This window comes from Melanerpes formicivorus, unplaced genomic scaffold, assembly GCF_026170545.1.
Source record: "Melanerpes formicivorus ecotype bairdi unplaced genomic scaffold, bMelFor1.0.p_v2 SCAF_71, whole genome shotgun sequence".
NCBI lineage: Eukaryota > Metazoa > Chordata > Aves > Piciformes > Picidae > Melanerpes > Melanerpes formicivorus.
Window position 1 is genome coordinate 2,169,477 of NW_027142423.1, and position 22,895 is coordinate 2,192,371.

Sequence of the window (22,895 nt, forward strand, 5' to 3'; positions counted from 1 at the left end):
TCCATCAAGACAACTGACCAGGACAGGCAGCTCCCCATGTAGATGTTTTGGTTTTACATTAACTTCCATGAGCCTCACAGAGACACTTCATCTTGTCAGCCCTCAGTGGTAAGAATTCAATGCACAATAAAGAGAGGGGGAAATCTACAAATGGGCTGCCAGCCATTTCCTTTTGTCACTGTATAAAACTCTGCAAATTAGGAATATCTCTAATCAGTAAGTAGCAAGATGCAACAAGTCTGCAGTAATGTACAGAACACTGTAATATCTCAGGTGGCACAAGTAGCGTGAAGTCAGAGACCTGTGGCCTTTCAGACACAGGAAAATTGCTATTAAATGTAGCTGGATGCAGGTTTTCACCAGAATCCAAGAAACTGTTGGTACATGGATGGTAGAAACAGGCTTTTTTTCACAGTAATCCCATGTTTGAAATGTCCTCACCTTAGAAATGTGGCATAGGATTAGTTCCAGGAGAAGAAACCTATCAGAGGTAACAGATGCTTCTTTTCTCCATCAGAAACCCTCAATTATGAAAACATGACAGATAGCTACTATCACCAGGTCGAGATGAACTAACATGTTTAAAATTAATGACAAATGTCTCCCTTTCCAGGTTAGGGAAAAAACAACCACACAGTGCAGGCACTCACAAACTGAAAGACATCTCTGGCTTTGAAATTATTGTTTCTTTCCACAGCAGCTTCTTGCAAATGTCATGCGAGATTAGATCTGTGTGCCATTGTGTGGTACAGACCCCCTGCAAAGGGCACTCTTCACTGCAAGAGCGCACAGCCTTATGCAAGGTTTTCAGAGACAACTGCTGCTCCTTTGTGATACCTTTGAAAAAGATGTTGCTTTCAGAAAGCAGAGTTAAAAAACCAGGGTCCTCTAAGATTCTCCAGCTAGGCTTCAAAAATTATATAGGTATTGAGGAAGAGTAAGTGCTTCTAAACCCCTGTCCTCAAAAGTCTAAGTGAGAAGAAAGGGGCTACATGACCATGAAAGTCTGAGTTTGCTTGCTCTAAATGCAGAGCTTAACAGAATGACAACTATTGCCTTGGTCAGTGTTGTTGGTTTTACCCAGACTGGCTCTGCTGGGTGTTCTGCATGGCAAAATGGTGTGGATGGAGCTCAGGTTGGAAACAGTCCTCATTTCTCCTTGTTCACAGATTTCTGTCTTCAGGGCCAACGGGCTTGTTTCAAAGTTAAGCATAAGTACAAGCCAGTGGCTGAGCCAATGGGGATGACTGGGGAATTTCAGCCCAAGGGTAATCCTGAAGCCTGACCAGATAACATTAGCCAGTTTACTCATTTTATTTTAGTCCTTCAGCTCTAGGGGTAGGCAAGGTATTTTTCATTGATGAGGAAAGCTTTCTGAATTTTCCCTTCTTTGCAGCAGATGCAAACCCTGACAAAGTGCAACCTCAGCAAAACTCTCCTGCTTCTCCTTTGTGAGACAGGCCCACCTCTGTTGGTACCACACAGATGGCAGACACCCTTTGGTGCAGCTGGAATCAGACACTTTTGAAGTGAAGTACCAGTTTGCCTCTCTTCAAGTGTAAAATCTCTCCTCAAGGTGTCTCCTGTATCTTCCAATGTGCAACCTCACCATTGCTTTCTTTTCTGTCCTGAAGAACGTGTTTGGTTATTTGTCTACACCAGCTGAAGGCTCAAAACCTTCCCATCCATTCTTCTGTGGAATAAAACGGTTGTTGGTCCCAAATGTGCATTTATCTCAGCCTGCTACTGATGTGGGTATCTCATGTAGTAGGTGACAGTAGGTGGTGATGAAATCGTTGCATTAGAGAACCTTGAGAATAAAAGCAAGGCAGCTGTAAAAACAGAAATCAAAAGCAGCATTGTGATCAGGTGAATATGTCCACACAAAGAAGAAAATAGCTAAGGAGACTTCTTATTGTTCCTCTCTTTCATATGACATACATGGAGTGTTAAAGTGCTTGTGACAAGGGGTTTTTTTTGAATCTTATTCAGTCTCCTTTCAGCAGCTATTGATTTAACATCCCATCCTTTCCCTGCTCAATCAGACCTTCATCTCCATTGCTACAATAGTTCTGGTTTGGGGGAGGCAAATATGGGCAAACTGACAGCTTGGCAAAGCCAGTCAGGCTGCATCCTGCAGAGAAGAGCTATCTGGGCTTGATTTTGAAGGAGTGAGAAGCAGAAGTCCACTGCCAGCCTGAGTTTCATCTGACATGAATGCTGCTTTGGCAGCTTCACTATTTGGAATCTAGCTCCAAAACCCCAACAGTCCAGCTTTACCCACACATACACACAGGTACATTCATGCAAGAAAGGCAGACATCAGCTGGAGAGGGTGCAGAGCCCACCCTGATGAGTCCTGTACCTGCACTGCCCTGGTCTGAGACCTAATTGGTAAAACTGGTGGTGAGTGAGGGCTCTGTGATAAACACAGCACTGTCCCAACATGTTGAAATGACACAGAGAACCTGCCTCTGCACGGCTGCTGTAAGCCTGTGGTGGGTTTACTTTGCAAGCATTTTCATGACTACATACTGAACAAACAGCTGAATTCCCTTCAGTGTGAGCAGTCCTGCATGGGCACTCATCTCCTGTTCAGAGAGGCAGAACAGGGAGTGCGAGCCTCCATCAGAAAATGTATAAGTTAGGTTCAGAGAGACCTCTGAAGATCATTCATCTTAAAGCAGGGCCAAGTTAGTTTGTTCAGGGGCTCGTCTGGTTGAGTTGTGGATTTCTCTGTTAATGGAGATCCCTCAGCCTAGTCACGTAACTTGTTCCAAATGCGACTGCCCTGACTAGGAGTATTTTTTCATCCTTGATAGTATCTAACTGGAATCTCTCTTGTTGCATCTTGTATCCATTACCTCATGTACTTTTGCTGTGCATCTCAAAGAATAGTTTGGGTGGAGGGGAGGAGAAGTTACAAGTATCCTCCACACATTCCTCTTTTTAGTGCCTTCACCTTACAGCTTTGGAAGGGCTTTCAGGCAGGGAATAGCAGCCACCAAAATGGAGTGTGTTTTGCTGCTTTTAATAGGGGAAAGGAAACTCCCTGCAACCCCTTCATTGTCCTGTGGGGTCTGAAGCAGGGAAGGAAGTGCATGAGCTGTTTTCACATCTCCTACAGAGCAATGGCCAATGGACAACTCTCACCACCCTGGCCAGCAGAAATGGTGTGGGAACATCAACTCCTCTTTTGGCATTTGGCAGATGTTCCAGCATTTGGCTGTCAAGACTTCAGTAGTTAATGCAAGCCCAATCAAACAGAAGAGTTTTCTCTCTGGACTCAGACTAGAGGAAGAGTAAGAAGTGCTTTCCCATGAGGCAATGAAACTCAAGTAGGATTTGTTAAGTCATGCCAATGATTGCTGGTCTGTGCTTTATATTTATCTATGGAATAGATAAAGCACTGAGGTTTTGGGTTGATGAGTAAAGCTGATTTAGAAAGTACCAGGGTCACACTATATATTCTAGGAGCAGTTTGTCTTTAGAGCAGAACTACATTTGCTCTGCTCAAGCTTGACTTTTTAATTTCATTTTAGTTGAAATACTTGGTAATTCCTGTGCTAGTTGAAATACTTGGTAATTCCTTTGCTCTGTTCTGTGCTCACTGTCTGGTTTTGCTTCTCTGTGTCGTCTCTTGCAGCCTCAGCAGAGAGCTCTCCATAAACATTTCCAGCCTCCAAAGCTGCTGTCCTGCCACTTGTTATGAAAGTGAACTTTCCTTCACGAAAAGAACATTCAATGGCACTGCCAGGTGACCATGGAGGATTGAAGACAAACTTGAAGTACCGTCGGCCCACCCAAGACGAGGCACTCTGGGAAGACCTGGTTTGCTGTAGAGCACCAACGTGGTGCACAATAGCTAGTGCTAAGTTGTTGAAAATGGTCATTGGTGGACCTTTAGCTGGAGAATTTCTTCCAGTTTTCATCACTGTGCATAATTTTTTGAGTTCCCTTTAGGGGGACTGTCTATGCCCTTCACTAGAAGTCCTGTTTTAGCATGGCAACTACTGGATTCTTTTATTATGTATGCAGAAGGCATGATGTTTTAGGAAAAAAACCCAACCCCTTAAGAGCAGTTCTCCAATCTCAGTGGATATGTTCACGATATTAAAACCCTGGTAGGAATGTAAGCGTCTTGTATGTGTTCGTTTTGCAGTCTAATGGTATTCTGTTGATGTCAGCACTCCATACGTGCTTTCTGCACAGGACTAGCACAGCCCATAGATGTAGAATGGTCTTTTGTTCAAATGCTAAGGATATGTTTCGGTGTTTGTGCTGAGACGGCATCCAGACTGACGTCCGCTGCTAGCATACCTTCCCCGATCCACGGTAGGTTGTGTAGGTAGATTTGCAGGTGGAAGAGGTGTGACTCCTTTTATTGAAAGGTAGAGAACAGCTGTCACAGAGGTAGCCAAGAGCAGAATGGGTTGAATGAGCTGTTGGACGCTGTGTCTGCTCTCCCTCTTATCGACCAAATATCAAAGGTTCTTGTTTCTAGCATGCCAATGTGTTTTCTTCCTCGGCGAAGGAGGAGTGAAGGACAGAGCCTTCCTCAGAGATGTGTATGACCCTGGGTTTGGTCTGTGATAAAACCAGATGTGGTGGTTCCAGAATAAACTGGAAGAATTCAGGTTCTTTATTTTGGGCAGGGATGGAGAACTGTAGTCCAAACCAAACTCTCTGAACAAGGTAAAATGTAAGACTATACTTCTAAGGAGCAAGACACTGCCTTTGGAGAGGGAAGTAGACTTCTTCATTACCTTTTTCCACTTTCTATCCAAAACAGTTTTTTGGTAGGAGCTGGGAATAAGCAAATGGTTCAAATAAGCCTTTCAATATACTGTAGCAGGCTCAAGACTGTTGCATTCAATCTGAACGTTGTTTTTTGTTCAGTCTCTGAATGGCTGGCCTCATCACTGGTTGTATCACAGCTGGCTGTGGTACCGCTTCTTCCATGGGGACTCAGTGGAATTAGCATCTATCCCTCCACCTTCCTGACACGCTCCTTATGATGAACTGATGCCATCAACCTACTGAGGGGACTTAACTACCTGTTCCTTCTTTCTTTAAAATCAAAGGTAGCTTTTTTGTGCATTTATAAAGAGTCCATCACTCTCTCCAGCCTGATAAACAGGTACTAGAGACGCTGTTAGCACATATGCCGAGCTGTGGGTGAGGTGCCATACTGGTGCAAAGATGCAGTGATGGAGAGAACGTGCAGCTACATCAAGTCAAAGGGACCTCTTTAGAGGAATCTCCTGTGTTATAATCCTTACAAACTATTGCACAGTTCATTGCCAGAGAAGGGAAGGTCAGCCACCGAAGATGCCCATACAACAAACCTAAATGTCTTTAGGGCTTGATCTTTTTCAGGTGGGTATGGGCTTAGGTTTCAGCTCTTCATCTATCTCAGATTCAGCATGTTGGATACTTCTGTAGTATTCAGTCCAAAATCAAATTACTTCTACTGATGACCAAGATTTTCAGCAGTCAGTAGAGACTTCTAATGGTCTGGGTCTTTCCATAGGTTCTCAGACAGAGCTCCCAAGAATTGCAAAGCAGTAAGTTTCTACATTCTCTTTCTGAAAGTCCTTTTCCCTAATCTTAAATTAATTGGTGTAAAAATTCTCTCCTAAAGATACAAGAATCTTTGCCAATGGCAACACTTGCACTTTTTAGAGCTGTTCATAGGGCTGCAGGTTGGAATCTGATACCAAGAGACCCGACTGTGCACATGGCACAGGTCCACTGTAAGCTCCAGCAAATTTTGCAGCTCTTTGTGCTGCAGGTTTTCAAAATCTGCTCTGGCAATTGACATCAATTTCATGTTGGTACAGCAGTTTGAAAAGAAAGCCACTGGTGTAAGTTATTTGAAAAAGAAGGAGAATGCTATCCTTCTGCAGTGAGATTTCTCTTCTTTTACTAGCCAGTGAATAAATTTGAAGCAATTGGAAGGATAAAGGAAGAGATTATCGGAGAGAGTTGTCTCAAAAGGGCGTACAGAAGAAGTTGAGTTAGGCAGAGAGCCATTAGAAGCAGTTTTTGTATCAATGTTAGTTTTGACCATCTTCCAGTATATGGGCATGAATTTAGATGTGTGCACTTCTCCTGTTAAAACAGTTTGTTTTAAAAGCTTCCCAGGATTTTAGCTATGGTGACCTAGAAAAGCAGTGTTAATAGGCCCTGAGAAATGTGAAAATGAAGTCCAGACCCTTGTGTAGCCAGACTCGCTGAGAGGTCTGCTGTAGGTGCCTATTGGACAGATCTCCTTTGAAGCTAGTGTAGGTCTCCATCCTGCAGCCAGCCTGTGCATGTGGATAACTGCAAGTATAGTTCCCCCGAGCCCTGTAACACTTCTCACGTGTGTAGCTGTCTGCCGGAGCCATAAGGAAATAACTGTACTTTTTGGCTTGTATTTAACTATTCATCGTGTTTGGACTTTTTTAATCACTGTTCTTCTCCCAAAGTAGGCCATGCTTCCTCAGGGATATTTATGAAATTGTCCTACATCTCCTGAACAACTATCTGGATCCCAGAGTGTTCCTCTGAAAAACTTTTTAATATAAATAAAGCTGTGGGAGAGGTTTTTGTTGTTGTGAATGGGGGCAGGTGCTGTGTTCTCGGAAAGGCTGTGGAGTGCAGACAATCAAGGCTGTTGCATTTTTTATGCTGAACACCTTATTAATAGCAGGCACATCCGCTCCTGCCTGGGTCGCAGGAGCAGTTCAGGGGAAAGAATGCTTTATCTCTAGTCAATAAATCATTGATGTCGAGAGTGCCAAAGACCAAGTCAACATGAAAGGGAGTGAATAAGTTATTCCTGCGAAGGAAGTGAATTCAAATATGCTCAGAGCCATTAGTTCAGTGCAAAAGAGTGGGAGAGTAATGCTGTTTTCATAAATCAGCAATTATCAGTCCTGCGGAGAGAGCTGAATTTGCAGAGGCCGGTGCTGCTGTTACACTGGTCACTAGTTATTATCTCGGAAACAAACCAGTACTGGCATCGCTGTCCCCTGCGTGCAGCCTTCTTGCCGTGCCTGGTGCCTCTCCCTGCTGCTGCACTTGCCTGGGTTCTTTAGGTCAAGACAGGTTGCAGCACCAGACTCCACTCAGAAACACTGACAGAGACTTAGCCATCCCAAGTGCTTCAAACTGTGGGAAGTCCTGCACTAGAAACCTGAAAGAATTGCACTGCAGCTGAGAGCATCCTTTGTGCTGTTTCGTTCCTTGGTTTTGTTTTCATCTGCATGGCTTTCTGTTGCCAAACAGCCGCCATTTATTCTGTTGAGGGAAGTGCAGCCTTCCAGGAGTAGGGTTTGAAAAAGCTTGGTGAATTCTTTGATTTTGCACACCCTGCTGCACGGTGATGTGCTACCACTCGGTTGGTTTATCTCTCTCCCTGTCTATTCCTTAGCGTAAGTGTTGCCACTCAACAGCAGCTGCAGCATCTCTGAGGAAATCAAAACCATTATGAATTACAACATTCTGGTTTTGTTTTGCCCTGAATTTTCAGAAGACCCCAGGCCAGACCCCTGGCACACTTAAAACGGCACTACTCCATCAGAGTCTCTGGAGATGTGTTGGTTAATGCCAGCCGCAGAGCCAGGCCTGGGGGTGGGGGTTTCTTATCATTCCTTCCATTTGCCACAAAGCCACAAGATCTTGATTATTCAAAATTGTCTCAGGCAGTCAAAGTAAAATCCTGCATCTTTCACATCAGTCCCCTTTTAGCAATTAACATCTCTGTCATCAGCGTCTCCTTGAACAGCCCCGCTGCAGGACTGTGCTGCAATTGACCCTGGTATATATAGACTGTGGTCAATAGGATTTTAATTTAAAAAGAAAAGGTCCTCTGGTATAATTAAAATTGATGGGTGAGAGGGGAAAGTGCTACCAGCATTACCTGCAACCTCCTAGAGTAAAATTCAGGAGTTATCTGGAGTGGAGAAGAAAAAAACACCAACATAATGTATGGGTGATTAGGCAGGTTCACGAGGATAAATCAGCCGGTAAGGAAAGTAGCTGTTTGATGAGGGAAGCCAAAAAAAAGACATATGGGAGTCAGTGGCCAATAGGTTAGGGCTGGTAGGGCTTTACATACATCCTAATAAATGCTGTCATAGCAAAGCTGAGTCTGATGACAGCCCCAACACAGTGATTATTCACAGCAGGTGAAAAAACCCAACAAATATTCTTGGTTTGTATTTGAGAGCAATAGAGGGAGGGAGTCAGCCTGCACACTGAAATGTAATTTCTCCTACTCCATCTTTAATTAGGGGTAATATCAAGCAGCAACTATCTGTCCTGGGTTAACAACACAGCCTGCTCTCACAAGCCCCACAGTAACACACACCAAAAAAACTGGACTGAGATAATGAATTTGCTGAGATAATAAATGCACCATTGCCTTAGCCTGACTGCAGAAGATGTGCAGCAAAATGCAGAAGCAGCAGCAGAAGCCAGCAGTAAAAACAGTTCCCCCCACCCAAGCATGCAGAAGCCAGCCCAGCAGAAAAAGACCAACACCCCAAAAACCTGAAACCCAAAGCAGCAACCAGAACAGGGAGCCTGTCATGTTACAATGTGAACTTCAAGCCCCAGGATACTTTGCTTCAGCCTGTGCTTTCATTCTGAAGCTGGCATGACAGCAGCATGGTGTTGAATTGCAGCAGCACGTTCGACTCGACGTGTCCAAACGTATGTTTGAATTTGTGGAGCCATTAACTGAATCCAGAAGTGAAACAAAACTTGCCTACAACTCCTCAGAATCAGAAAACATAAAGGGAAGCTCCAAATGACACCAAACCCCCCAACAGTTCAGAGGAACGAGTGATTTGACACAGAAACCCAGAGGTCGTTAGCTTCCTATCAGTGTTAGGCAAAAGCATGGCAAGGTTGCTATGGCCTAGTCCCTAAAGCAATTAAAAATGGGTTAAATCCTCCAAAAGAATTGTATAGAAATGAATCATGCCAGATGCATGATGCTGTCAAGGCTTGTTGATAAACTCTGCTGGCACACTGCACTTGGCCTCCTAGAGATCATTTGATTCTGGTAAAGAATGAAAAATGGCACAACACAAAATCAGTATCACCCATGTTGAGTAGGTTAAAACATCACCAGCCCAGATCACAGCAAATGGCTGTAAGGATGAGATTGTCATCAGCAAGACTGTTTCTAAGGAGCTTCTCCCAAGGTATGCTCTATTTTCAATATTCCTTCCAGGGGAAGAGAAAATTACTGTTGGCAACAGCCAGAGCTGACTAACACAGGGGCATGGTAAATATGATATGAAGCAAGTCCGTGTCAGTAACCTGGAGGACAGCAGTGTCAGAAAGCCAGGAGAGATGGCAGCAAGTCTGACTTAAAGGCATGGGAAATATGTCTGGAATAATGTAGTGGCTGTGAAGGTGTGATAAATAATCCATGCAGTGTCAGCCCCAGACATGCTTTTGCCAGCTGGGCTGTAGGACCTGGCAGTAGCGATGCCGTTCCAGTTTGTTTGGTTCCTGCCTGTGCTTTTAAAAGAGTATTGACAGCTTGGAAAGATTATTTTCAATAGTTCCCAGTGTCATTCAAGGGCAGGAAAACAGGTCTTATTATAGTGTCAGACTAATGAAGCTCAAGCTATTAATTTATCAGAGGCAATTGGAAGAGGTGACTTGATCTCTACGTGCAATCACAATCTTCTACCTGGGCAGGGAAGTGCTATCTGAAGGCAGGTAGCTCTTTTATTTAGAAGAAAAGGGAATGATGTGCTCTACTGGCTAGAAACTGATTTCAGACTAGAAATTAAGTGCAAATGCTCAACAGGGAGGATAATTACCTGTGGAGGCAACTTATTTAGTTACCTGGCATGTTCTCCGTCATACAAAGTCTTTAAATGTATGCAGAGTATTTTTCTAAGTCAATGAGCTCTACCTCAAACTGAAATCCAGGCAGGCTCAGTGCAGCAATTACTGGATGAGGTTATTAGGTGTGTATTATGCAAGGGTTAGATTAGATTGTCAGATGTAGACTTCTGAATTAAAAAGATCTTAATGTTTCCAGTATTACAGGAAGGTAGAGCAACCTATATCCATTTTTTTTCCACACCAAATGGTCTTCATTTAAACAGTTTATATGGACAGAGCTGTGCTTGCTAGCATTTGGTGTGAGTGTCGGTAGGTCTGCTTGCAGTTGTGAGATTCTTCTGTGTTTAAAGGGTGAGAACCGGACAAGAAAGCACAACAAAAATCCTTGGATGTGACTTACATCAGTAACAGCCTGGGACAAAATGCTGCATGTAAATGATGGGCCAAGTGGATGTGTATCCTGAGCAAGGGATAACAGCTGTGAGTTTGCCTTTTAAGTAAGGAGGTAGCATCTTGCTGGCAAGAAAGAGATTTGCTGCCTTCAACCACCAAAGCTGCAGATTGAGAGTTATATTGTGTCCTTGTGCAGCTGAACACTGTAGAGGGGCTCCTTGCTTCAAAGACAGCACACCGTTCCTGCTATCACTATGAGCCCCATCAGAACTGGTGAATAAAGCCCTGGAAGTGAAATGACTTCAGTGGGACGACCAAGAGTAGTGACAGGTGCTCCCTGCAGTGGGTTTTTGCAAGGCTGGGCCCCGTTGCCGTTGGCTGGTTGGAATGTTGTGCTGTAGAAATAAGCAACAGAGCCCTGGGTGTCTGATTCAGGTTTCACAACACCTCTGTCAAAGGGTTCAAGGCAGGTGTGAACTGTCAGAGCCACCTTCTGCTGGGCTTCATCAGGCAGTGGGGAGCAGCATGAACTAGGATGTATGGTGCAAACAGTTCATGCAAACAAGAGAAACTATAAAAGCAATACTGCCTGCAAATTGGTATTGAATCGACATCAAGAAGCTGAAATAAGAAGGGAGCAAGCTACGCCACAGCTAAGGAGATAAAGATCTTTGAGGATTCTTGCTCTAATCCAGTGTGAAATCCTAAGAAAATGAGTTTGGTCTAGATTTATTGTTTAAAGAACACTGGTACATGCTTGCTGCCTGCCAAATAAATTCTGTGGAGTCACTGGCTCTGGTGGGTGATGGCTTAGGGGTGTCCTCGCCCTGCTGAGACACCTTGCGGCTCCCCTCCCTTGTGGGGAGCCGTCCGTAAGAGGCAGCTCTGGGGCCAGGCTGGATGGAGAAGCAGCTGCTCCTGCAGATGAGTGTTTAACGTCTGCTTCTGCCAGCAGAGCAGGATTGTCAGCATTATTCTAACATTCTTGAGAATGAGATGAAAAGCTCCTTTCTGATTTTAATTCCAAATATATCTAAGTACTTAGAAAAAAAAATAAAGGCAGCTCTGTAGTTGTTGTTACATCTGTAATCACATTACTTCTGTTAAGCACTTGCCTTGATTTCATCTGTTTAATATCATAAATCACCAAATTAATTAGTGATACACAGGGGGGTGGTGTTTTGGTGTGTTTTTTTTAAGCAGGGAGATCAATATTGCAGCAAAACTGCATGTAAGCAATAAGAAGCTGTGCAGAGGGGAAAAAGCAAAGGAAACCACACAATGTGCCCCATCAGATGCTTGGGGGACTCGTTTGGTTTGGTTGGTTTGTTGAGATGGTAGTTTTACATCTAGACAGAGGCTCTGGTCTCGAGAGCAATCCCAGATAAAGAAATGTTTGGAGTTGCCTCCCACTTCATCTGCATCTCTTGTATGCAGGAAGCTCCTTTGCTGCTTTAGGCTGTGGCAACAGAGAAAGCACAGAGGAACATGAGCTTCCAGCCTATGCAAAGCATCTCAGCACCAGACCCAGATCCCAGCCTTCTTCCTGAGTCCAGCACCACTGACCGAGGGGAGGAATGGGGCACACGCAAAGCCAAGTCCTGTGCCATGCTGAGTGCTCTCTCTCAAAGCTGTTGCAGGAGACACATTGCCTTGCAGAATCAGCCCCCGCAGTCCAGGGCACCAGCTGGGGCTGCTGCTGTCTGCTGGGCTTCACCTAAAATACAGATGAGCTCTGGCCCTGGGAGTGATCAGCATTTCCCCAAAGAGGCTGTGTGCTCTGAGGAGAAGTCTCCCTTGCTTTGCTGGGATATTTGGTGAGCCCAAGAGGCACACTTAACCTTCTCACAATTATTTTGGAATCTGGAAGTGGCAGGCCATGCTTTGGGACATGCTTTGGGACATGCTAAGTCCAGCTTTCAGTTTCTTGTAGGTATTGCAGTTATCTGGACCTGCCTCACCATTCCTTCTTTTCCCAAGTGGGCATAAACTGGGATTAATGCCTGCCTGGCTCCATGCAGCATAAACCAGCAAAGGGGGCTCTAAATTTAGGCTCCTCTATTTTCAGGCATTGAATGCAATGTTGATTGAACCTGACCTTGAGGAGAGCAGATAACTGGCAGCTAGAATTATGCTTACACCTGAGCTGTTTCCAAAGGTTGCCCACAAATCTTAGCCCATGGACAGAACTGGATGCCAGGCTGTGCTTGCACATCAGCATTGGCAGCTGATGATGGTCCTAGGCTGCAGGGAGCAAGAGAGAGGCTGGGATCAAGGTCTTGCAAAATCTGGTGGCCTGATACAGAAGAGCTGGATGCAGAAATGCTGAGTGCAAGCTCATGGCCACGCTCTGTGGTCAAAAGAGTCTCCTGAAGCTGGCGGGTGGTGTCTGGTCCAGCTGCCTTAGGAATCAGTTCTGCTCTACATTCACTAAGGAATTGCTTCAGCTAAGCCAGTGATCTCCTTTTAATGTTAACTTGGTTGCCAATCTAGGCAGATGCCAGCACTCCCCTAGTTAAACAGCGACTGTTACTCCCAGTCAGTCTATGGCTGAACTCTTCAAGGAGGGAGCCGGACAAGGTGGCATAAGACAAAAGTGTGCTTTTTTGTTTGATCTACACTGCTTGTCCCCAGGCATCCAAGGTCTTCATCTGTCCAGCAGTGCTTTTTTTGGGTTGTTTTTTGTCCCCCCCCCAAACCCTAATTATCATGCAGTCTAATTTTCAGCCTTCAAAGTGGCCATCACTGTTAATTCCACCCTACAGTTTTTGTATTTCCTCTTTAATTCCTTCTCTTATCAAAAAATCAATAACAACAACAGCAACAAAACAAGGAAAACCCGGGTGGGAGGGAGAAATTCTTTTAAATGACAACATTACAATCAAAATATCAAATCTTTTGGTACCTTTGGGCATGATCTCTGGAAGCTTTGGGTATCTGCTTTCTCATTTTGTATATTTGACAATTTTGTACTCTGCATTGTTGGACTTCATTTGTGCATGGCGATGTATTAAAACATGGAATTTTTATTAGACACCAAAAGTATTTCGTTTGATTTAAACAAGGGCAGCACTTGACCCAATGCATGAAGAGGAAGAGGGGGTAGGGGGGTGGGAAAAAAAAAGCCTTGACACTGACTAGTCTCATTCAGAGGGTTTCCAGCACCTGAAGGTGGGGCAAAGCTTTTTCAGCCACCCACAAGTCTCCTTGCCCAGCTGCAGCGCTGAGCAGTGGTTTGCTGTGTGAGGTACAGGTGCTGTGTAAACACTGTGCCTCCATAGATGTCCTGGGTTAGCACAGCCTCTCTCACCACACAGATGAGAGGGAAAGTAATACAAAAAAAACCCCTCTGGGTTGAGATAAAGAGTTGAGATAAAAGGTTTTCCTGGAAATGATCCAATGCACAATTCCCTCAGCCCACCTGCAGATGAGAGCATCCAAATGCAGAGGCAGCAGCAGCAGCCAGCCACCTCCCCCTGCCCCCTGCCCTGCAGCCCACCCAGCGGAAAAGACCAGCACTCCACAACTGGAAACCAGAAGCAGCAACTGGATCAGGAAGCCTCTCAGGTTGCAATCGGAACTTCAAGCCCCAGGATACTTTGCCCCAGCCAGTGCTTTCATTTTGAAGCTGGCATGACAGCAGCATGGTGTTGAGTATCAGCAGCACGTTCGGCTCAGCCCATGACAGATGTAACAGAAGGTGTGACCCCAGCAAAGGGCTCAGTTCTGCTGGGCAGAGTTGGGTGTAAATCCAGACAGACTGCATTGCCTTGGCTTGATTTGCCTCAGATTTAGTGCAGTGCAGCTGCAAGCAGAATGCACACCCCAAGGAAGAACTCCACTTTCATTGCCTTTACTTCTCAAGACTTGGGGGATGCCCTTGTAAGCAGCGAAGCATCTTCTAAGGAGACCAAACCACCAAAGGAGCAGGTACTAGATGTTTATGGTGCATGGTATTGCACTCCCATCCCACTCCCCATATAAATTAATAGTCTCAACGTTTATGGCATAGGAGTAATTTAAAAGTCAGTGGAGAAGGTAGTTTTCAGCAAACCCAATGCTGAAATTCCAGCATCATATTAATGCTCCCTCCTATATATATGTGCCTTTTTTTTCCTTTCAGCCATAATTCTGAATGCAAGGTAGAGACTAGATGACATGTTTTGGTCAAACACAAAATGCTGGGCCTAATACAAAATAATAGAACAAAATTATACAGTGTGCAGTGTAACTGACAAGTCAATACAAATTGTCACCTAAGAAAATCATAAATCACGGGGCGGGGGGTTGTATTGTAACATCTCGTGATGGGGCTGCAATTTACTCAGTTCTGTTTATATCTTTGAAAAGCTCTCTGGTGCATAGACTTTGCCAGTGAGATGGATGTGTTAGCAGGGAAAGCTCTGGTTTTGTGCAGATCTGTACCCATGACATCTGGGGCTGATGGAACGAGATCATACAACTGAAGCAAGCACTTTCTGTGCCACACACCTTTTTCACCACCAGGGTCTACATAGGGGTTACAGTGGCACCAGGTTGTTACTACTCTGTGTGCTGCACACTGGATGCCACCTAAATGCTACCTGAAAGGAGGTTGTAGCCAGGTGGGGGTTGTCTCTTCTCCCAGGCAAGCAGCACCGGAACAAGAGGACACAGTCTCAAGCTGCACCAGGGGAGGTTTAGGCTAGAGATGAGGAGAAAGTTCATCACAGAAAGAGAGATTGCCCATTGGAATGTGCTGCCCAGGGAGGTGGTGGAGTCACCATCCCTGGAGGTGTTCAAAAAAGGATTGGACATGGCACTTGAAGCCATGGTTTAGTTAGTCATGAGGTGTTAGGTATTAGGTTGGACTTGACAATCTCTGAGGTCTTTTACAACCTGGCTGATTGTGTGAAATCAGGTCTGCTTAAAACAAACCAGCAGCTGCCATGATAATGAGATGCTCCTCCCTGGAAATAGACAATATAGTTACTGGTGTTGTGAAGGAGGTGTTTCTGTGTGTGCCCGGATGGGGTTTGCATTAGAAGTCTCACCAATGGAGTTGTTGTTTCCTCATTTACAGTTTGTAACTCAGAAGCCATTAGTGGACTAACTTCTTGTGCCATTTGGCTCTCTGCTTATTTTCATTCCACTGACAACTGGTCCGTGACGCAACTTGCATGATCATCCAGGTACAGCCCGTAGGTCCACCAGAACTTATCCTTAGGTTAGGTTACAGGCCCAGGACATGCTGCTTGGATCCTTGGATTCCAATGCCATGTCCAGACATTGGTTTCCTGAGCTGAGTCCTTATCCAGATCTGTGCTCATTTGAGCAAAGCCTTGTGATGTGAACAAATGTCCTTAGTCCACAATGAACTCCACTGAAGTCCAACCCTAGAAATCTCACTTCTGACCTGCTGGATGTGAAAGAAAAGTTCCCTCACATTGTCTCTTCATTGTCTCATCTCTTTAGCTATAAAATGGGAGCTACATTTACCTGTCACTGTTAAAACCTTGAAACTCAGGGGAGAAACTGTAAATCTTCCATCAAGATTGTGGTGCAGCTCACACTTACCTGGCAGTCTGCTCTCACTGCACCCAGGCACTGATCTTTCAGGCTCGGTGCAGGATGTGACACTTCTGTTGGTCAGGTGTTGCATCAGCCTGGACTCAGTTTGTCTGAGGTTTAGTTCTCTTCTGTGTCACTGCCTTGTCATTGCCTTCTCCTGAGGAGATTTCTTACCTTCTACTTTCATTAACATCATGTGGGAAATAAACTGTATTTCTGCATGTGAGAAACACACTTCCAAGGGAAGCCATTTTGCTTTAACTAAACAGCACAAGGTGTTGGCCTTAGGAGGAGGTAAACCAGAGGATAAATTGCTACAGGTTTGTTGTAGGGCAACATGTGGGTTAACCTCTTCTTCATGCCTGTGTTGCAGCAGCAGACTGAAATGGCAGCACAACGGATGCACAGGGACACTTAGAAAGGCTTTCTAGGAAAGGGTTGGTGAAGCATTAGCAGCTGCTGAAAGAAATGGGAGAACAGCTTTGACAAACATCCATCAGCAATCCTGGCCTTGCTGTAGTGCAGGAGAATGGACAAAGTTATCTACCAAAATGTAGAGTTCAGTCCAAGTTTTCTGTAGGTAAGACTTGGATGGGGCACAAAGAGTTAACTTCTAAAATTATCAGTGCTTTGCTCCTCTTTTTCTACTTGTTGAAGGTGAAAGCCTGCTTCTATGTAGCAATGACTTAGTCCTGGCTCAGTGAGAAACAGAGTTCCACTGCCATGGCTGCAGAGGCAGATCCTGGGTGAAAGCAGGGTCTGGGCCCACCTTGCCACCCAAAATCACCACATCCAAAATCACCAGTCCAATTCCTGTGCCACACAGCAGCAACTAGCAGCAACTGTTGGTGAGCAAGAGCACAAAAAGGGTGGCACCCTTTAGGGTCAGGATGAGGATCACACCTCAGCCCACCTCCAACATCCAGGCTTTTGCTGGGCACTGTCAGGGCATTAGGGCTAGGTGGAGAAGAGCCTTGGAATGAGCAGATTAAAATTACAAATAGTGTACAAAATGGTTTTGAGTCACTTAAGCTGAAGAGAGGCAAAACACCGTGGTCAGCTGGCAAAAACCTCGAGAGCTTCAGCCATCCATTGCAGGAGGCAGGCAGAGAGGCAGTGCGTGGTCATCTCTCACTGCCACCAAAAGCTCTGGGCTTGATCAGGAAAAATGCTTTTTCTTCACTGGGAAGTTTTACTGCAGAGAAATGAAGCACTTCAGGGCACATTGTCTCAGCTTGAACACTGCTCTGGCACTTTCCAGGGTGAGATGGTAGAGTGTGGTTGGTGCGGAGAGCCGGATGCTCAGCCTCAGGGGGTGCTTTGGCTCTCCTCCATGCTGTGAAATGGGACAGAGACACAGACTGCATGGGAGGCAAATTGTTTTATGGAAAACATTGTGGACCATTGTACTACACTGATTAACTCATTTCAACCCATTTCATTTTAGCTGCACAAGTTGCCCCATACGAAAAGCGCAGCTGCAAGCGTTTGGGCGATGCAAACGCTCCCACATGCAGGAGAGCCTCTGCCTGTCTTTGCTACAGCAAGGAACTGGGGTACCTGGGGGGGAAATGCAGGCTTACCACGGATTGATAGGGGTGGGAAGGGACTTCTGGAGATCATCCAGTCCAACCCCCCTGCCAGAGGAGGTTCATCTGCAGCAGGTTGCACAGGATGGCTTCCAGGTGGGCTTTGGATGACTCCAGGGATGGAGAATCCACCTCCCTTATTACTTCTGCCTCTGTTTAAGCTTTCACTCTCAGCACGAGGGATACTGTTCTGCTGACTGGTTTTGTGCTTGTCCCTTGTGGCCCAGACTCAGCCTGGTTTGGGCAGTTCTTGGAAGGTAAAACACTGCCAGAAATGTAAGGAATTGAGGGAGCCTGGGGCTCCCACTGCCTAATTCCACCTGGTGGCAACTACTGCTGGTTTTACCCCAGAGAAGGAGCTCTTCTCCCCTCCTCTGTTTCCCTGAGTTGTATAATATTAGGCAGAGGAATTAGGCTTTCTTCATGCTTTGCCTCTTTCTCTGTGTTATTAGTCCCATAACAGGCTGCCTCTTAACGCCAGAATACAGAGCTTTTGGACAATGCTCTGCTAATCCCATGAAGGACAGGGCAGCCAACAGGAAACCCAAAATTGTCTGGAATAGTGTCCAAACACGTTGGAACAAGGACCACCCTCAGCATTCAGCTTTTCTCTTGGGTCACCAGTCACACATCCTTCCCTGTTAAATTAAAACCACTCTAAAAGCAGTGTGGTTTCAAGCACTAGCAGCAGGGCTTTTATATGGGATTTGCAGACTGGTACTTCTCCACAGGCCAGTTTGGGACCCCCTGTGTGTAGGATATTGTCTCAAAATATTCCCTGAAAGCCATCAAGAAGCACTGGTATCCAAGCACAGAAATAACAGCTCTACCATCTCTGAAAGAGTTAGCTTGCTCTAACTTCTGTTCTTTCCTATTATGGACTTGAAGAAGCAGCAGATCTGCCCCAGAACCAGGAGCTGGGGTGACTTCACCTTTTCTCTACAACTACCTGAAAGGTGGTTGTAGCCAGGAAGGGGTTGGTCTCTTCTCCCAGGCAACCAGCACCAGAACAAGGGGACACAGTCTCAAGCTGTGCCAGGGGAGGTTTAGGATGGAGATGAGGAGAAAGTTCTTCCCAGAGAGAGTTGTTAGCCATTGGGATGTGCTGCCCAGGGAGGTGGTGGAGTCACCATCCCTGGAGGTGTTCAGGAGGGGACTGGACGTGGCACTTGGTGCCATGGTCTGGTGGTCATGAGGTGTTGGGTGACAGGTTAGACTTGATGTTCTTTGAGGTCTTTTCCAACCTTACTGATTCTATGATTCTGTGATTCCTTTGCTCCCAGCCAAGGTGCAGAGCTGCCTGGATTACAGGCCGGTGAAACACAAAATGTGGGTGCACACCTCCACAGAAATAGGTCCCTGGGAAGCAGCTGAGTGATTCGGGGGGGGTTGCATCCTGCCATTCATTTTGCTGTGAATGGCAGCACTGTGAAATATCAGTGTGGCACATCTCAAATGGATTACAAGGCAGTTAAAGGGCAGGTCTCCCAAGAGGAGCTGTAAATGAAGAGGGGTCCCATGGGAGTGTTTACAGGGGGAATATTCAGGAAGCTATTCTTGGCTGTTTACTTCAAAGGTCACGATGGATAAACAATTGAATAGGAGTTCCCCACGTGGTGCACTCACTAAAGGAGCTGATATGACCCTAGGATGTACAAATGGGAGTACTGAGTGATGAGGGAAATGTGTTACTTCTGTAACTGACATTAATGAGACAGAAATAGTCCGGTCCAGCTGTCAATACTGAAAAACCTTGTTGAAAAACTAGGAAGGGTTGGGAGAAGCACTGCAAGACTGATTGAAAGCCTGTGTTGTAATGACCCAGAGGAGCACCATCCATTTATATTATCAAAGAGGAGCATAAAAGATTAATTGATCAAGATCTATAAGTATCTATACATGGAGGAGAAGCACAGTGATAGAGGATTACTTAATCCAGCAGACAAAGGCAAGATAAGCCAGGAAGGCTGGAGCTGAAAAAAAAGAGTAAAATTGAAAATGAGGAACATTTTTCTCTTTAATGACCTTGTAATTAACCACTGAAGGAACTGACATGGGATATGGTAGGTTCTCCATCACCCCAAAAGATCTTTAAATAAAGCATGGGTGTCTTTCTGCATGCTGCAGCCATGTATCAATGTGGGAATTGCTGGGTAAAGCTGAAGAGGAGGCTCAGGGGAGACCTCATTGCTCTCTACAACTACCTGAAGGGAGGTTGTAGCCAGGAGGGAGTTGGTCTCTTCTCCCAGGCAGCCAGCACCAGAACAAGAGGACACAATCTCAAGCTGCACCAGGGGAAGTTTAGGCTGGAGGTGAGGAGAAAGTTCTTCACTGAGAGAGTCGTTAGCCATTGGAATGTGTTGCCCAGGGAGGTGGTGGAGTCACCGTCCCTGGAGGTGTTCAAGAGGGGATTGGATGTGGCACTTGGTGCCATGGTCTAGTCATGAGGTCTGTGGTGACAGGTTGGACTTGGTGATCTTTGAGGTCTCTTCCAACCTTGGTGATACTGTGATACTGTGAGGGCAGAGGAAAGCACCATGTTGATGCCTTCTGGCCATGAAATCTAAGAACCTCCCAAAGCAATGATGTCTGTATGTCACAGCCCAGCAGCACCTAGCCTGTTTAGGCAGCACATAGCATGAAAAGGCTCTTTTAGGGATATTTAAAGGGCTTTACTTTTTTTTTCTAGTTTTTTTTTTTTCCCTAGACTCTGCATATGAAAGCAGGTAGACAAAATAAACCTTAAAAAAGAATAATAAACAGCTCCTGAGGTAGCTTTCCTATAGCCCCAAACCCCAATATTAAAGGCAAACATCTCAGGCTACTCAGGCCCTTCAGTGTGATGCTCCAAGGACTCGGCCCTTCATTGTGCTTTAAAGCTCCTGTTCCACAGATTGATAGATGCTGAACTCAGAAGGGGCCACTGTGATTATCTAATCTGCCCTGTCTGAGGGTGGTGAGGCCCTGGAATAGGTTGCCCAGAGAAGTTGTGGATACCCTTTCCCTGGAAGTGTTCAAGGCCAGGCTGGCTGGGGCTCTGAGCAGCTTGGTCCAGTGGAAGGTGTCCCTGCCCATGGCAGGGCTGGGCAGAACTAGATGATCTTTAAGGTCCCCTCCAACCCAAACCACTCTGTGATTTGTTGCATTTGATACCAGCTCACTCCTGCTTCTCATGGGCCACTTTGCTCACCTTTTCTTTAATCCCTTTCTGCTTTTCTGAACAATCCTCATGTGGTGTAGCTCTAGTCCAGGATGGAGGCCCTGGGGGCCCTAAAACACATCCATGCTGATAAATTAAAAGATGCTAGGAGCATCTGCACCCATCAGACTAGGTTCAGCCATGTGTGCTTCTAAGCTGTAACCATTTCATACCACTGCCTTTATGGCTTAAGGTTTACAGCAGGAAAAATGTGGCCAGAAAAATCCACCTTTTGGGAGGAAAGAGAGGAGTTTGGATGGGAGATGGTGGCAGCACATCTTGTCTTGCTGGCAGCTTGGTTTGGTCTTCAAGACTGTCACAGGATTTATGACTAGGTAAATCCTAGGGAGATGGAGCATTAAAAAGTGATGGAGCCATAGACATGTGAGACATTTATTCATGACTCTCCAATTTACTGCAGGGACATCACTTCCAGCCTTCAGCTGTTTGAGACCAAGTCCTTGACTGGATCAAAGGATCACATCCAAGGTCTGTCAGTCCAAGACCTGGATTCTGGTGCAGGGAGAAATCATTCATGTGAATTGTTAAATGCTGTAAATCATTCCAAGACATACAACAGCATGGTAGAGTTTGCACCTAGACAACACCTGTATCTTAAGGCTCCTCATCTTTCTGTAAGAACCCAGCTTGATTAGCCTGAGTGCAGGAGACAGGTACCACACAGCAGGAGCAGGAGGTCGTACAGCAGGAGAGTGAGCTGCACAGGAGGAGAGGTCAGACCATTGAAAAACCTATCCTTTTCTTTCTAGAATCACAGAATGCCAGAGGTTGGAAGAGACCTCCAGAGATCCTGGAGTCTAACCCTGCTGCCAAAGCAGGATCAACCAGAGTAGTCCACACAGGAATGCATCCAGGTGGGTTTTGAAAGTCTCCAGAGAAGTCTTCCCCCTGGGCAGCCTGTTCCAGTGCTCCATCACCCTCACCATAAAGAGGTGAAACCTCCTATGCTCAACTTTGTATCCATTGGTCCTTGTCTTACTACTGTGCACCACTCAAAAGAGCTTGGCCCCCTCCACTTGACACCCACCCCTCAGATATTTATAGACACTGATCAGATCTCCACTCAGTCTTCTCAAGACTAAACAGCCCCAGGGCTCTCAGTCTGTCTTCATAGGGGAGATGCTCAAGTCCCCTAATCATCCTCTGGCTCTCTATTGGACTCTCCCTAGCAGGCCTCTGTCTCTGTTGAATTGGGGAGCCCAAAATGGGACACAGTTCTCCAGGTGTGGTCTCACCAGGGCAGAGCAGCAGGGGAAGAGAACCTCCCTAGACCTGCTGCACACACTTTTCTTGATGCGCCTCAGGATACCATTGGCTCTCTTGGCCAAAAGGGCACACTGCTGTCCCACGGAGCACTTGCTGTCCACTAGGACTCCAAGGTCCTTCTCTGTGGAGCAGCTCTCCAGTAGGGCAACCCCTAACCTGTACTGGTGCCTGCTGTTATTCCTTCCCAGGTGCAGGACCTGAGGAGAAAAGAGCTCCTTGCTTTCTGCATGCAAGCAGTGCCCCGTCTGGGGTAGGAGGGAAGTGAGGGAGGATGCACAAGAGCAATCTGCTGCCCTCACTGCTTCTGCTCTACAAAAAACCACCACAAACACTTGCTTTTACACAGCCTCAGTGCTCAGCATCTTTTAACCTAATACTGCTACACACAACTGGTCTCCTCCTGAATTCATGATGGTTACTATGTGTTACGAGCAGAGTTTAATCCTTCTGAAGCCAAGCTGCATAAAATTGCCAAGAACCGATACACATCTCCACTCAGCCTTACCTATTGGCAAGCAGGCACCTCTGGCCAAATGGAGAGGAAAACATCTGTCAGTAGATGTTAATGAGACCATAGCATGTAGCAGGCAAGACCCAACCAGCTCAGCAGGATGAGACAAAATCCGTGTTCTCATCGGGTGATCACAGCTAGCTGTGGCTGCACTCAGCTGTCAGGGGATCACTCACACTTACCCTTCCTTACAATGCTCTTTTGTGAATGTTACAGGTAGCAGGAGGCAAATCTGCCCTTCAAGCTCATCTGTCCAAGCAGAGCTTTGGCCAGTACCTTGCCTGTGCAGGGAAACAAACTTGATGCTAAATGATGTCACAATTGTCCTTCTCTCTGAGCCAGCCCAGTCGAGGCATGGGGCAGGAAGTACCTTTGCTTAGCAGAGAGGTAAAATTAAATGCCCCATTGATTGTAACCAGTCCCAGTACCACATTGTTGTTGCAGGAGGTCATGGGCAGCTTCAGCCCATGGGGCAGGGGTTGATCTGCTGGAGGGTAGAGAGGCTCTG

General features: G+C 45.9%; 1 protein-coding gene across 2 annotated transcripts in view; it reads left to right on the forward strand.

The window, feature by feature from the left end:
• SAMD12 (sterile alpha motif domain containing 12) overlaps positions 1–13,285 on the forward strand; it is a 184,106-nt gene extending 170,821 nt beyond the window's left edge. For both annotated transcript variants that reach the window (XM_068163227.1, XM_068163228.1), the window contains one exon: positions 3,647–13,285. In XM_068163227.1, coding sequence (XP_068019328.1) covers positions 3,647–3,669 — 23 coding nt within the window. In that variant the 3' untranslated portion in view covers positions 3,670–13,285. The remainder of the gene's footprint in view (positions 1–3,646) is intronic.
• The last annotated feature ends 9,610 nt before the right edge of the window (positions 13,286–22,895 follow it).